This window comes from Trachypithecus francoisi, unplaced genomic scaffold (assembly GCF_009764315.1).
Source record: "Trachypithecus francoisi isolate TF-2019V2 unplaced genomic scaffold, Tfra_2.0 Contig01579, whole genome shotgun sequence".
Classification (NCBI taxonomy): domain Eukaryota; kingdom Metazoa; phylum Chordata; class Mammalia; order Primates; family Cercopithecidae; genus Trachypithecus; species Trachypithecus francoisi.
Genome location: NW_022681442.1, coordinates 19,294,237 through 19,310,149, shown reverse-complemented (window position 1 = coordinate 19,310,149; position 15,913 = coordinate 19,294,237). Strand labels below are relative to the sequence as shown.

The window sequence follows — 15,913 nt, the reverse complement described above, 5'->3', positions numbered from 1 at the left end:
TCTTCTTGTCAATAGACAAATTTTGTGGAAAAATTTAGGCAACACCACCTTTCTCATATTCCTCATTTTACAGGAGAGCAAACCAGCCCCAAGTCACACAGAGAGGTGCTGTTAGAGTCAGCACTGGAGCCTCCTGACTCCAGGTCGATGCTTCAACCTGGTTTCATTTCAACAGACACTCACCTTTAAGGAAAACGGCTGTGCAAAATCCACTCGGACACAACCATAGTTTTTTCGTAACATTCTAATAACACCTCTTGCTATACTCCACAGGCTCTCATTCTTCTTAGGCTTGCCCTAAATTCCAATAGCGATAATCACATGGTGAGAAATAAAGCCAACACATACACAACATTCTATTATCCACAGAATAACTTGTTTTATGGAAACTGTAAGTTCATCTTGAAAAAGAACAATGAATGAAGAAGGAAAGGAAGCAGTCATTAACTGCGGCCTGTCAGAAAATGTTTAGTATTCAAAGATGCTCAAAGACGTAATCATGTCATTGGCAGATGGAATTCAGTCAATGAAAAACAAAACATTTAATACTATTTCATTTAGTATCATGTTCGCACAATTCACAAAAATACAATTGCATACTAATGAAGGAAAAATATGACATAGCCTGGAAAACTGCTCTGTAGTTCTTAAATAAAACATCGAAGAGGTCATGTATCTGAGGTCTGATGATCACCAGTGTCTAAATGTCTAATATTAGGCAAGTAACTGCAAATCCAGCCTCACAGTGGCCTTTGAACTGAGTATTCACTCAGTAAACACCTAGTATCTATTACATATAAGGCACAATGGCAGGACATGTAATGGACACAGACTCAGATATGAACTCGTGAGACACAGTCAGGATGAGTAGGGTATACATCAAGGACAGATTCATAGAGCACAAGGAGAAGAGTGTCACACAGATCACATCACTTATTTTGTAAGCCTATCACTTAATTTCTAAAGCCTCTGATTGTCAGATGTCCTTGAATTTCTGACATGTCTGGAGCCGTAAGCTTGAAATAAGTACCTCACCCAAAATTTCCAAAACTAACTTTCTCTTGAACTCTAACGGCTGACTGGAGTGGTAAGCTGGTAAAACCATTCTGATAAAGTGGTTGGCAGTACCTACTAAAGCTGAAAATACATATTTTTTAAGACCCATCAGTTCTTCTCCTAGGTGTGTATCCAACAAAATGAATGTATATGGTCATCGAGAAAAAATATACAAGAATAATTACAGCCAAACACTTTATTAACAGTAGAATAAATTATGGTATACTCATACACTGGAATACTACACAGCTATGAGAAGGAATAGACTACATGCAACAATGTGGATGAATCTCACAAACACCTGCTTAAGCAAAGGAAACCAGATGCGTACAGACCACATACTATCCAATTTACGTAAGTGCAAAAATATGCAAAACTAACCCAGTCTGTACGAAATGAAATTAATGATTAACCTTGAGGGGATGATGACAGGAGAACCATGAGGAGGGTTTCAAAGGTCCTGGTAATATTGTTCCTTGATCTGGGTGCTAGTTGCATAGATGTATTCACTTTGTGATAATTCAAGCTACATGGTTATGATTTATATACTCTTTTGTAACTATTACACTTCAATAAAAAGGTGTACTGAAAAAGTCATTGCTACTTCTCAATCTGTAAGTGTTTTTGCCACCATGACCTCACAAGTTCTTCAAGCCCAATTTAAAATATGCACATATTCATTAAGCCCTGGGGAGAACAAACCACAGATAACCTTCCACAGCAGAGATTGCAACATGGTGGCAAGTCTTCTCCCACTTTCCAATCCCATGACCAAGGTCGTCACTGATAAATCTAACCAGGTCACTTCTGCCAAGCTCAGGAAAATACTATATAAGCACTACCAATCAAGTTAAAGATAGGGCATGAAAGTTACTTACCGTGCCCATCCAATCACATTTCATACAGTGCTTTAAACACAGGGAGTACCAAAAAAAAAATTCTCAGTTAATTCTAACAGCAAATCTAAATTCTAAAAGTGAAGTCTAAAAGACTTGATAAGCAAAGACGACTTTTGTGTAGGTATCCTTACCAGTTGTTCGCCATTGTAGTGACCTTCGATAATACGATCATAGGAGATTCCAACAGGTATTATCAAGATGTCTGGGATGACATTGGTAGATAGAGTATCTACCACAACTGACAAAAGTCCCGCCCGAGCACAGGAGGTTTTTCCACTCCTAGAACGTGTGCCTTCCAGGAAGATTTCCAAGAACTGCTGCTGTCGAAGTAATTCAACTATATGCTGGGATATAAGAAGAAAGTAAAACATGAATTCAAGACCACTTGACTTAGAATGAGCTCAGAAAAATTAAATCTTTAAAAGCAAAACAGAAAAAACTACAACTTGACTACTGACAAAGTATCTTATTCACACTCATAAAGCAGCTCCTCCAATTCTATATTTTGGTAATAAAAACAACAACAAAAAAAATTAACAAACTCAAGCAATAATCACTCAAATTTCTCAAAGAGTAGTGTTTAAAAAATCTCAACTCAAAAAAGTCCTTTTTCCTTCCACCGTGATAACCAACACAACGGCCCTAAGGATAATTAGAGATCACACATACCCCATGGAGCAAAGCTCTATAGAGAACATCTTTCCGTCCATCTGGTGTTTCATCGAGCCTTCGTCGTATGAAGAAGCCCCCAAGCTTATGGATCAAAGTACTATAAATTCAGAATGCATGAATTATTTACAAAGAAAAATGTAAAAAGAATACTCACATTCCAAGTTGATTCAAAACATTTGCCAAATGGATACAAGCCATTATGTGCTGCTTGAGCAGCTGACAGTAAAAATGCAGGCATTTTTTTCATTTTCCACATGATTGACATGTTTCAGTCATTTACATTGTTCATCAGTCTTTGGGATATCACTATGTATAATGAGCCTCTATTACATCTGTTCCAAGCCAAAAGGAGTTTGCATGACATATTACCCGTAAAAATGATAGTACAGATTTTAAGAGGATTACAGAACACTTCTAAATTTTAAAATCCTGCCCAGGGTCTCAAGACACTGACTCTTAGACATTCTGAAATTTGCCCATGACACCTTTAGTACAAAATGAATATGATGTTTATTACGAAAGCTCCTTGGGGAAAATTTTCCCAAATAATTATTGTTTACAGAGGGTCCTTGTGAGACAAAAATAATTTTATCCAACTGAAACCACACATAACCATCTTTCCAAAACATGCAACAAAAATGTGCTTCCTTTGCACACACACAGGCATAAAACAATTCTTTTCCCAACCCCATGTCTCTTTCAACAACACTAATTCTGATATGAAGTTAAAACTAAGTCAATCTTTCCAAACTCACAGCCTCTTATTCTTTTCAAGTGGAGTGATACTAATATAAACATTAATATATATTTTTGGTATCCTCTACAGCAGGAGTCCCCAACCCCAGGGCCACGGACCAATACCAGTCCCTGGCCTGTTAGGAACCAGGCCACAGAGCAGGAGATGAGTGGCAGGCAAGCAAGCAAAGCTTCATCTATATTTACAGCCATTCCCCATCACTTGCATTACCCTCTGAGCTCCGTCTCCTGTCAGATCAGCAGCAACATTAGGTTCTCATAGGATAGGAGTGCAAATCCTACTGTGAACTGTACATCTGCCCGTGAGGGATCTAGGTTGTGCATTCCTAATGAGAATCTAATGCCTGATGATCTATCACTGTCTCCCATCACCCCTAGTTGGGACAGTCGAGTGATTCTACATTATGATGAGTTGTATAATTATTTATTTATATATTACATTGAAATAATAGAAATAAAGTGCATAATAAATGTAACATGCTTGAATCATCTCAAAACCATTCTCCCCACTCCCATGGTCCGTGGAAATTGTCTTCCATGAAACTGGTCCCTGGTGCCAAAAAGGTTGGGGACCACTGCTCTACAGTAAACATAAGGAGACCACAGTAAGGTGTTGCCAAAGCTTAGCATCACTCTTTGAGAGTAAAACTCTGCAGAATAAAATGAATGAGATGAGCTATCCACAAAAATAAAACGTGAGAAGTGGTTTGTGAATGGGTAGACTATCATGTAACAAAAGAAAGCTGCACAAAAACAGACTGGGTTATCCACAGCCTGCTGTGTCTGAAGGACAGGTGAGCTACAACAATCGCTGGCAGAATCCATGAAAGGGAAGTTGGATTACAAAAAAATTATCAGTGTTTATTAAGTAGTTCCAAGAAATCCTAGTTGAGAACCAAATGTGAAGGAAAAAGGTACAGCAAATATTCTAATTACAAGAGAAGCAAGGCTTCTCTAGAGCCCCATTGGAATAGTCATTCTTCCCTCTAAGTCTGTGCCCACCGGAAACTTCCTGATGACTTTCTAATTCAGTTTCCCAGGTTCCTTGGCTCTGGGAAGAGGTCCCCTGGAGAGCAAACACAGATATTCTAATTCCTGGAAAAGTACATCTACCCTGTAGGATCATATCACACTGAATTACAGCTAGCTGTCTGTCTACATTATCCATTAAGCTATGTGAAGGCAAGGACTATATATTTTGTTCTCTCTTGTCTAAAGCACAGCTGGATAAATATCACTGACTGCATGAAAGCATGGCTTCTCTTCAGTTGGTCACAGGAGTCTGGTTAGCTACAGAACTCTGAAAGCCTATAGAACTCTGAGCCAAGGGATTAAGAAGGAGTTCCTTAGACTGTGATACTGAGGACATGGCACACAAAGGTGACGAATGCCATCTTGTGAAGCTCCACCTGCACAACCTGCCAGCCCACTTTCCTTCTAGTCTCTTTCTAAATTCATGCTCCTCTTATCTACTCTCTACCGACAGAGCTGACCTTAGAGATGCTTTGTGCTTTCACGTTTGAAACTTTAATGTCCCAAACCAGCTCAACCAGTTCCTCACCAATTCCTTGTTGGTGATCAGACCTACCATCTACCCAGTTTCCTAGCTGGTAAACACCTGGGAATCTTGCTCCTTCCTCTCCCCCTCTATTGAGACCCCATATGGACTAGCATTGGGTCTTATAAATTCAAGCTACTAAATACTTTTTAAATCTATGCCCTCCTGTCCAAAAACAACACTATAGCTTTTCATTTAAACCTTCACTATCTTCTGCCTGAACTATCCTAATGGAAGCAGAATTGATTTCATTTTTCCGAATCCAGAATGACCTTTCAAAATACAAATCTGAACGTGTCATTTCTCAAGTACGGGACAAACTCTAATCTCCCGGCTTAGAAATTGTTTTGATCTGGCTCTACCTACACAGCTACCACCTCCAATCTCTGATCCTTCCTAATGCATCCCATATTCCCACCTTACCCAATTGTCCACCACTTCCCAACCACATCATGCTCCTGTATCTCTCCATATTTGCACATACCATTTCCCCTAAATGGAACACATTGAGGAAAACCTCTAAAAGACACCTTTCCCATGATATTGTACTTTTTAAGTGGTTCTAGCTCTACTAAATTATGAGGTCAAAGTAACAGGTATGGTTATCTTTTTATCACTAACCCTTCTCCCACTTCACTGTTCCCTCCCCCCCCGCCACAACTCCCTACTGCTGAGCCTGGTCTGGTAATTCGCTATCTTGCCCTTCTAACTACCTTTTATCTATTTGATAGATAACACCCATAAAGTTTAGGTAGCCACAGTTCACCAAGTATCCCACATAAAATATATAAATAATGATGATAGTCTTAATGCATTTTTGCACTCTCCAAATTTTACACAATAAATATGTATCATTTTTATAATAAAAGAAAAAAGGCTAATGTCATCTTTACAATAACATATCGAAAGGTATAATTTAAAAAACAAAAATTCAAAACATAGCCTTTTTAATTCCTTAAATTCCAAAATAAGCTCATCTTACCTGAAGATTGGGATATGGAGATTATTGCCTGAAGCAATGTATGGTGCTTTGATGTTATGGCAGAAGAGAATGAAAGTGAGCAGCAGATAGTCAATATGGGATCTATGAACTGGTAGAAACAGAAGCGGCAAATTCGTCTAGCAAAGGGAAAAATGCCAAATTTAAATTTCAAATGTAAAATTCAATCACACTTTGCAACTGCATACTTGGCTAGAGTCACTCAAACACTGGCTAATCAGTGACTCACTCTTTAAAAACATTTTCCAATAATAGGAACTTCCTTCAATGTAATACTTTTTGAGTTAAAAATAAAAGCAACTACAACAACAGAAATAAGTTGGGGGAAGAAGAGCAATCAAGAGTTCCAGTTGACTTATATCCTTTCTGAGAAGCAGCTCTACTGATATAAAAAGAGCACAGGTTTTGGAGTCAGGCTTGGTTTGTTTGAAATCCAGGACAAGTCACTTATTATCTGCCACTGGAGACAACCTATTTATCTATCTGTGTCTCTATTGCTTCATCTACAAAATAGGGATTGTTCTACCAGATTTTCAGGGTTGTTGCAAGGTCACTTACAAAAGGAATCCTGCATATTGCTGGTAAGTACTCCTGTATCCCATTCCTCCTCCCCAAATACACAGCTGCTGAAGTTATCACAAAAGAGGGAAATCTTCCAAATGGGTTGAAATACATAACAGTACACAAGAGAATATTTCCACAAGAACTCTAAAATCACTCTACAAATGAGGGGAAAACGGGGTAACAGATTCACAGAAATTCTTGCCTCAGTTGCAGCTTTAACCATCTCAAGTTGACCTTTGTGAATTTGAATGTTCCAAAAGAAGCTGTTGAACAGTTTTAGCAGCACCCACCCAGTCAGTCTGAAACAAAGTACAAACAAAAAAAAAACATAAATGAACACACATATATTTTTACATACAAGCATATACAGTTGACTTCTGTCTAAATTTATGGACCTACAACCTAAAATTTCTTGTAAATGGCTTTGTGTGTGTGTGTGTGTGTGCACACGCATGCCTATATATCTGAATTGCCGAACTAGAGCTAACTTTATATATATATACTACTTACAAAAGTATCCATTTATTATAGACTACAAATATATTTCACTCTAAAAATATTTTATACTGCAGAAGCAAATGACCAAGGTGAATGAATATTTAGTGAGCAGAATAATCCCTCTGATGTACACAAACCACTCCTTTTATGACTCGGATATGTGAAAGTTGATTCACAACTAGTCTAGATGAGCAGATGTTAGTAGTAATACATTGGCTGCTATCAATTAACAGAGATGAAGGCCCCTTCAAGCCTACCACAGTGCTACTATGCATGAAAGCTGAAGAAGAATACAAGAAGAGTTTAATTTAATATCAGGATTCATTGAAACATCTTTTGGACAAAGAGAACTGTGCTAGGAAAGTTCAATAATTCAGTCTCATTTGCTCAAATCAGCATGGCTATGATTGAAAGCTTTTTGTGTGGTCTTTTAATACCTGATCATTGCCGGTGAGACAGTGGCAACCATTTCTTGAAGAATCCTTTTAGCTTTCTTTTTCACTTTGTTAACGGCTTTTGATTGCTGCTGGGCAGAACCATCAGGGTTTAATTCAGCAGCCACTTCTGCAATTGCCTCTTGTACTCTGGTGTGAAAATGGAAAAAGAGACAATGTAACTGGTTCTGTACTACATTCTGCATTCAGTACTTTCTAAACTGCAGCTGTAAATCACAAAACAAAATATATGTTCTCTTTAAAATGTGGCAACATGAAAGAATAAGCTCACGCTAGAAGTCCTCTTTCTGGCTATCTACTAAATATTAAGAGTATTATATTCCTAAATCAAAGAATCTCTGAGGAATCTGGAAAGTGGACTTAAGAATTTAATTCAAATTTACTGGGTGACAACTATGTGCATTTGAATGTTCCCACTGAAGTGTGAGGGACACGAAATTGTACTCTAGCAGAAGAGAGAAAAAGAAAGGTTATCCATTTAGGCATATAATTCAGAGGTATCCAAAAGTCTACAACCAAATTAATGTGTGATTTTTCTTTTGAAGACTTAATTTACTTTTAATTTGTATTCTGACTTCATTAGTAAAAATATATGTAAAACTCTGGGAGGGACCAAAAAGGGACATAAATATTTATAAAATTTTTCAACTCAAACCAGTAATTTTTAAAAGGCACAGCTCAAGATCAAAAGAGCACAGCATGGAATCATAAGCAGTGTGATAAAAGGAAACGAGCAAAAGAGCACAGCATGGAATCATAAGCAGTGTGATAAAAGGAAACGTTTAATCCAGTTTTATAAATCTTCCAGCTGACTTAAGGGAGAAAGCATGAGGTTCAACCTCCTTAAACCACTTCTAACATCCCACTTACTAGTCAAAACATCTGTATGAAACAAACATACTTAAAGGTTTTAACAAGAAAACAGAATATACAATAACCTAAGAGTTTCAAATAATTGTGTTTTATCCCACTGGTGTTGATTTTAGACTAGTGAAATACAGCAAAATTCCACAGAGCCCCATAACTCACTAATACAAAAAGACCAATACCACAGGACACTGAAGCCCCCCAAGTCTATTCCCTAAAAAGCATTCATTGCATTCTGGCCAGGAATGTTTCTACAAGTCATTACCATGACTGATGCACCTCCATTATCAACTACTCACTCATCCATTCGAAAAGTATCTCTTGAGTACATACTATGTGCCAGCATTGTTCAGGCCTTAACAAACATAACGTACAGTCTACAAATGACACTTGTGAATTCAAAGCAGCCTTTTAATTCACCCTCATCTCCTGCTCCCCAAATCCAGGTAGATCTCTAAAACTGGCCACACCAATAAGGCCAGTACTCTAGAATCAATATGCTAGAGTATGGAAGTTTGGAACACCTTCACCCAAACTCCCATACTCTAAAATATTTATTTCCCCATTCCACCTGAGTTCCAATCAGTCTTTCCTATTGTAAGCAAGCTCCTGTGAGAGCAAAGGCAGTATCTCATTCTGTTAAGATTTCTAGCAATGACTTTATAGCATAAGAATTTGTACCTAGGTACTCAGTAACTGGCAAAAATATAAAATTCACTTCTCTTTTGGCTATAAAATAGGAAATTCAATGTCTCCAACATTTATATTACAGAAAACAGAGACTTCTGGAAATATGTGCATCTCTGAACTTCTATTTGCCTTTCATGTTTTAGAAACCCATTTGATTATTAATCCGAAAAACAACACTGCTATTCCCACATGGCACTGTCACCAAAGCATCTATTGCCTGCCTTTTAGTTTCCTTTGGAGCTTAACATTTAATGTTTGGAAATGTGAACACTTCTTGAGACACAGTCCCAGAGAAACTAAAGGTTACTAAGGAGAATTACTTCCCCCTCCCACTCCTACCGCCCATCCCTGCCATTTCCCACCTTTACGCCTGTGTCCTGCCCTTACCTACTGCTGTTCAGCACATTTTCAGTCACATTGGTGGCAAACATGCCCTTATGCACATCTCGCTCTTGAATAAAAAGAACATAAGAAAGGCGTCTTGCAAGCCATCCCCGGTGTCTGTGAAAATGATTTAGCAGAGAAGTATTAGAAGTAAACCTAAAACAAGTTGCTTAAATCATAAACTAAATTTCCACCCATAAAAACAAAGCCTAATGTCATCCATTTCTGAGATTTAGGGTTCTCCTACAGCAAATTCTCCTTAGTAGTTCAGAATGTTGTGCAGCCAATTTTATTCATGTACTCTCAGCTACAATTGAAACTTGGAATTTGTGTATTAACGTTTGAATAGTGCTACTGTACTGAATAACCCTAATATGAAAACAAAAGAAATAAGAACATCTGGTTTTATTAATACCATTAAAAAGGCAAAAATGTTTAATGCTATATATAAGCTATATCTATTCTAATAAACCATACACTTTATAATTATAGCTATGGGCTATAAAAGATAAATTTAGAAGTCTTTTCCTATGATTAAAGGCTAATTTTTTGTTATTGTTATAGTTTTTGTTTTTTCCTAAGATAATTGCTGACTAATTGAATGGACAAGGCTGATCAGTTAAAAGAAGTCAAGCATGATCTAAATATTTGTACTCTGGGCTAACAAAGCCAGACTTTTTCACTTTTTTTCCCCTTCACATTTTAAATATACCTGAGGGATAGAACATATTCCTGTCAGTTACTATGAGGTATTTAGATGGGAGGATGGAGAGACGAGTTTCAGAATAAGAATGCTACAAGCTTTCATTACATAATAATTTGAAACCATTTGTAATGATTACATGATATCACATTATCAATTCATTACCTCTGAAAAGACCCAGAATGCCCTCAATTGAGAAAAAGTAACTTGAGAGAGAACTGTTTATGAATCACTTATTTCTTCACCCCTCCTTCCTGCCATTCTCTTTTTCTTCCTCCTTTGTCTAAATCTTCCAAAAATTTGGCCCAATATATTAAACATTAATCCTAAACTCTTCCTTCAGCCAACATTTTCAGAAATATTATTGGAATGTACAAAGTCCAAGCTCTCTATGTAATCCCTTTGCGACTGACTGAAAGAATTGTGTGTATGCACGTGTGCATGAGTGTGACAGTGACCGAGTGTGTGACTCTGTACGTGAATGTGTAAAAATGTTTTAGGCTTTGCTTCATTTAATACACAGAAGAACGAAATAGCTAAACATGCAGCTATTTCACTGAATAGTTTCATACTGCTTAGTTATCATGGCAAATGCAATTTTCCTTAACTATCTCTAATTGAGGGCAAGAAACAAACCTCTTGGCTTTATATATAAAATATCTACTTAGATAAGGAAGACTCTATGAGATCCCTTTTCTTAGGATCTTATCATCTTATCAAAAAAATTCAATGGACCAAAGTCTCTCCCCTCTTTTTTAAATTTAAATTTAAATGTAAATTTAAAAGAGGGAGAGAGACCAGCAGCCTGGGAATGATCTGCTCGTCTTAGACTTCAGTTCTATTTTTTAAAGTTTACTATATATGCGAGTATTATCATTCTCATATTTGATCTAATCATGAAATTATGAGAAGTAATATAAGGGCTTCAAGTAGTTGATTTCTTGCACTAATTTTCATAGAATTTCAAGTATTTCTCATCATCTGAGCCTATCTGCCTGCCTACTCCAGGTATCTATTTTTAGAATTACAAGGACTGCTAGCATTTGGCTACTGATTCTCTTGCCTCACAGACACTCACACAACCTTTCCACCCTCCTTCCTTGTCCCCTGGCCTAGATACAGATAAAACAAGACCCTTTTTTCTCACCCTGGTGCTTACAAGCCTATCCCCATATGCCTAGAAATTTTAAGAATTCTAAGTCAAGTCTTGGGTAAATAATAACTCAAACAACATTTGCTCAATATAGAAAATGTCTTCTAACACCCTACAGATTGGGCAGATTTCAGTAATTTATACTTTTTTTAAAGTATGAAATAGTCATAATAAATCATAAGAGATTCAAACCTACCAGTCTCCTCAGACAAATGTTTCCCACATTTTGGTATATTTCATATGCAAAATCAATATAAGTCAAAGAAGTGACATCTACACTCCCTTGAAAATATTTGTAAGTACACAAGTGCTTAACAGTAATAGTTCTCTCTGTGGCTATACTGCTTCCAATTTTTAGATAATGTCTGTCTCTTGTGTCAGAAACTCATATTCTATTAACTCTCAATAACGCAAAGCAACTCAGCTTAAAGTGTATTAACTGATTATTATGAAGTTTTTCTTTTGAGCTGTATTAAAAACACAAGAAATTTATTTTTACCTTGTGTGAGTTTCATTGATATAAATAACATTCCGCAAACCCAAAGACGGGATACTGGGGTTGAAAAATTTGTCCTATATAAAACAAAGTAAATGTAGACATAAATAAACAACTAGATTGATGAAGAGCTCTCATTACAAGTTCTTGATGACTTTAATATCAAGCATAAAAACAGACATTGCCTCAAAAGTTTTATTGAAAAGTACTTTTCAGCCTTCAAAGGAAGTCATAAACTCAAAATTAATCTTTAAAATCTTAAAACCAGGCCAGTGCAGTGGTTCACATCTGTAATTCCAGCACTTTGGGAGGCCAAGACAGGCAGATCACCTAAGGTCAGCAGTTTGAGACCAACCTGGCCAACATGGTGAAATTCCATCTCTACTAAAAATATAAAAATTAGCTAGGCGTGGTGGTGGGCACCTGTAATGCCAGCTACTTGGGAGGCTGAGGCAGGATAATTGCTCGAACCTAGGAGACGGAGGTTGCAGTGAGCCAACACAATGCCATTGTACTCCAGCCTGGGTGACAAAGCAAGACTCCGTCTCAAAACAAACAAAAAACCGAAAAACAAAAAAAAAAAAACATCTTAAAACCAAAGGAAATAGTACCCCTTCCTGCTTGACTCCTCATCTCTATCCTGAAAGAAGTGAAGCTACAAGAATGTCAGAGATTTCAGATTTCCCAAAATACAAAGACCATGCTAAGGACCATGCAGTTATTGTTGCTTACTAAATCTCCCAAAAAATCCTGACACATAAGAGTTATCACCATTTTCTAGGTGAGAAACTAAGGCTGGCAGAGGTTTAGGATTCAATCTCATGTCTTGATCTAAAGAGTATGGTCTTCCTATTACACCCAAATAACTGTCCACTTAATGAGAAATCGCATGTCTACTGGTCACCATCTTTACATGTGAAATTGAAAGATAATCCAGAGATAGCTTTGCTGAAAAGACAGTCTATAGCTTTATCAATATGGGCAAAAAGGTAACTGTTCCACACTCAGATGCTGAAAAAGCACAGTGTTCCCTCAACAAAAAATATAAAAATACTTAAGTGTAATCTCTTTAAAGGAAAGGAAAATAGGATTTCAGAGAAAAGATAGCAAATATCGTAAAGTTACAAAAAAAAAAATTTTTAAGCAAATTATTTTAAATGATCCTGTCATGGAAGTAATTCAAGATCAAGTTCAACTCCATCACGTACTATAGTAGGGCAAAAATCAATTGTCTGTTATACCATCTACCTTTACTCCAAACCATCACCACAACCGAATATAGTCTCTGATTTAAGAACACATTGCAGTTATTGTTTTAAGCATTCAAAATTAGAATTAGACTAGATGTCAGATCTAAAAAGAAAATGACATTCTGTTTAAATCTTGATTTCAAGTGGCCTATTAATCTGAACAAGCCTTACTCCTAGGCCAGAAATTTCTGTGATCCTTGAATTCTACCAAATTCTTGCAACAAGGTACTTATGGTTTAAAAGAAGCAATATTTATAACAAGACGTTCTTCAGCAGACCTGAACATTTAACATAAACTGCTTGGGTTCCATACAAATCTCTCCCATGTTAGTAAACCCCTTTAGACCAGACTCAGAATTCTACTTTCTGCCAAGCCAACCTTAAGCAGAAAATTCACACAGCACAATTACCTAGCCACACAAGTGCAACCTCTATAAACGGCAGGCACTTAAATGGCAGAATTTCTACATCCTAGTAACTGGATCCCAGAGAGAGCTTAACATCAAGAAATGACTTTTAAAAGGCAATTCTACTGCCTTCGAACACAACCACATGAAATTCTATGTTCCTGTGCTAACTTGTTCTTCTCTTTAGCTACCATCGAAAACATACCTCTCACTCACTCAACTCTTCTCAAAGACTACACTGTAATGCGAAAGACATTGCATGGCTTGTGTTTTTTCACCAAAATACAATCAACAAACCCATATACACTCTCTTAAATCTTCATTCTAACATTTTAGTGACAATCTTTCACTATCAGAAAGTCAACAGACACCTTCCATTAGCAAAGGCTCAGAGCAAAGTCACAGCTTTAACTTCTTACTCTGTCCCATTATCTCTTTCTTATCTTGCTAGGATTTTAATGTTAAATGCTAAAGTTCAACAACTAAAAGTTCATGAAGGTTCCCACTAACTCCTTTGAAGACTTACCTGAAAGTAAGATCTACTCTCCCCCTTAAAATCCCACTAAAACCTCAAAAGAACTAGAATGTTACCTGGTATCAATTAACGGACCATAATTGAATAAAGGAATGAAAACAAAAAGTGTGTCAACATCTTTACTTGAAATATTTAGTTCATAAACGTGGGTCTCTGTTCTGAAAGTGAATGAGTCCAGTAAGACCGCCTACTACAAAGCTGGAAATCATATTTTATGCTGAGTATTAAGGTCCATAAGCAGTAAGGTTCTTACCCAGCTCTGGGGAGTGCAGGAGTAACAACATCTTCCAACGAATGGCCTTTTCCGACTCATTAGGCTTTCTTTCCATTTTAAAGTTGCAGATCTGAAGACAGTAGGTCTAAAACCACACTCACCCTGACAAATATTAAGATAAAAAAAAAGTTTATAAATGGCAAGAGAATACTTGTCTACTTGATCTCAAAAACTATTTTGGACAGAAGAAAAACTTCTGGCATATTCAGAGTGATTTTCATTTAAGTACTCCCTCCATGATCAACACTTGGATAAAAGCTTACCACATAAGCAAAAGTTGAGCACCCAAGCATAGTAACAGCTACACACTGAAAGCAGTATTCAAAAATTTAAAAACTAAATTGTAGAAGGTCAAACAGACTTCTGACAGCAAGATAAATAAATTCAGACTCCTGGATCTCTAGTCTAACAATTAACCTTACCCCATTTTAAATCACACAGTCCCACTACAGAACATGAAGGCCTTACACAGTGAGCAAGTTTTTATAATTTAAATTTAAAAAAATGGTAAATTTATGTAACATTCCTTTATCTTATCAAGGGAACTTAAAGACCAGAATTTAAATTATAGCTATGCTGTTCAATTAGGGTCAAACCTTGCCCTTCTATTCTAAAAATGCTTAACTTTGAGCTCAGTTGCTCAAATCTCTGTTATACAGATACAACATTCTCAAAATTAAGCAAGAAAAAAAACCCACTATTTTTTATATAAAGACAATTGAGATAATATTTAAAATACGTCATGTTATACTGAAATAGGAAAAACAATCCAAGAAAATGTATGCCTTTTGGATTGAATTCATACTATACATTGCTATTTTTAATTTTTTAAAGTTTACTTCTATTATAAAATTCATGCTTTTTAACTCATAGAAAGTACATACCAAGAGAAAGAAAAAAAAAATTTCTTACCCGACCCAAAACTACTACGTTTTTTTCTATGCAAAATGATTGTTTCATTTTCTAACATCATCAGTGTACATTAATTTCCTAACCATTTTTTCTTCCCAATATAATGCCATAAAAATTTTTATTAGGCTTCATAAACTTACCAGTGTCTATAGCTATTAATCGCGACGTGATATTATGTTGCTGCCGGTATGTGCACCTTCACAAACATCACTGAAGTGAACATTTTTAGCCTGTATGCTTTTAACGCTTATCTTAAACTTACCCATTCCTCACTTGTGTGCTTACATCGACCAACACTGTATTCTGACGAATTCGGCAGATAAGAAACATCTATTGTACCAAGGGTCAGTGCAGATTCATCCATGTCACAAAGTGTAATTCCCAAATCATGTGCTATAAAAAATATGTACCACTTAAATTAACAAGGAATCAAAAGAGTAAATACCAGAACTCAAAATTCTGATTTCTACATTACTTTGCTCCATAATGGGATAGCAAATGAACTGATAGACTTCTACCATGTTGAGTCACAAGGTAAAAACTGACTTTGATGTGTTTATATGAACACAGTTAGGCGGCCCTGACTAGAAAAAAAAAAAAAAAAAATCAACATTTGCATTCTAAGACTTCCGGAATATATAAGGATACAACATTGTATCCTTTGTATACACACAAAACAGCTATGAATAGTATCCAAACAAAATATAGTATCCAAACAAAATAGTTTCCAAACAAAATAGCCATGAATTGTATCCAAACAAAATAGCTATGAACAGTCATTTGC

At 36.4% G+C, this 15,913-nt stretch overlaps 1 protein-coding gene across 8 annotated transcripts in view; it reads right to left on the bottom strand.

The window, feature by feature from the left end:
* The window catches only part of GPAM (glycerol-3-phosphate acyltransferase, mitochondrial), a 65,816-nt gene that overhangs the window by 18,232 nt on the left and 31,671 nt on the right, over positions 1–15,913 (bottom strand). For all 8 annotated transcript variants that reach the window (XM_033182903.1, XM_033182886.1, XM_033182930.1 and 5 more), the window contains 10 exons: positions 15,392–15,522; positions 14,197–14,319; positions 11,755–11,828; positions 9,403–9,516; positions 7,441–7,587; positions 6,708–6,804; positions 5,924–6,060; positions 2,625–2,724; positions 2,087–2,299; positions 184–297 (listed from right to left, as the gene is read on the bottom strand). In XM_033182903.1, the coding sequence (XP_033038794.1) occupies positions 184–297; positions 2,087–2,299; positions 2,625–2,724; positions 5,924–6,060; positions 6,708–6,804; positions 7,441–7,587; positions 9,403–9,516; positions 11,755–11,828; positions 14,197–14,319; positions 15,392–15,493 (1,221 nt within the window). In that variant the 5' untranslated portion in view covers positions 15,494–15,522. The remainder of the gene's footprint in view (positions 1–183; positions 298–2,086; positions 2,300–2,624; positions 2,725–5,923; positions 6,061–6,707; positions 6,805–7,440; positions 7,588–9,402; positions 9,517–11,754; positions 11,829–14,196; positions 14,320–15,391; positions 15,523–15,913) is intronic.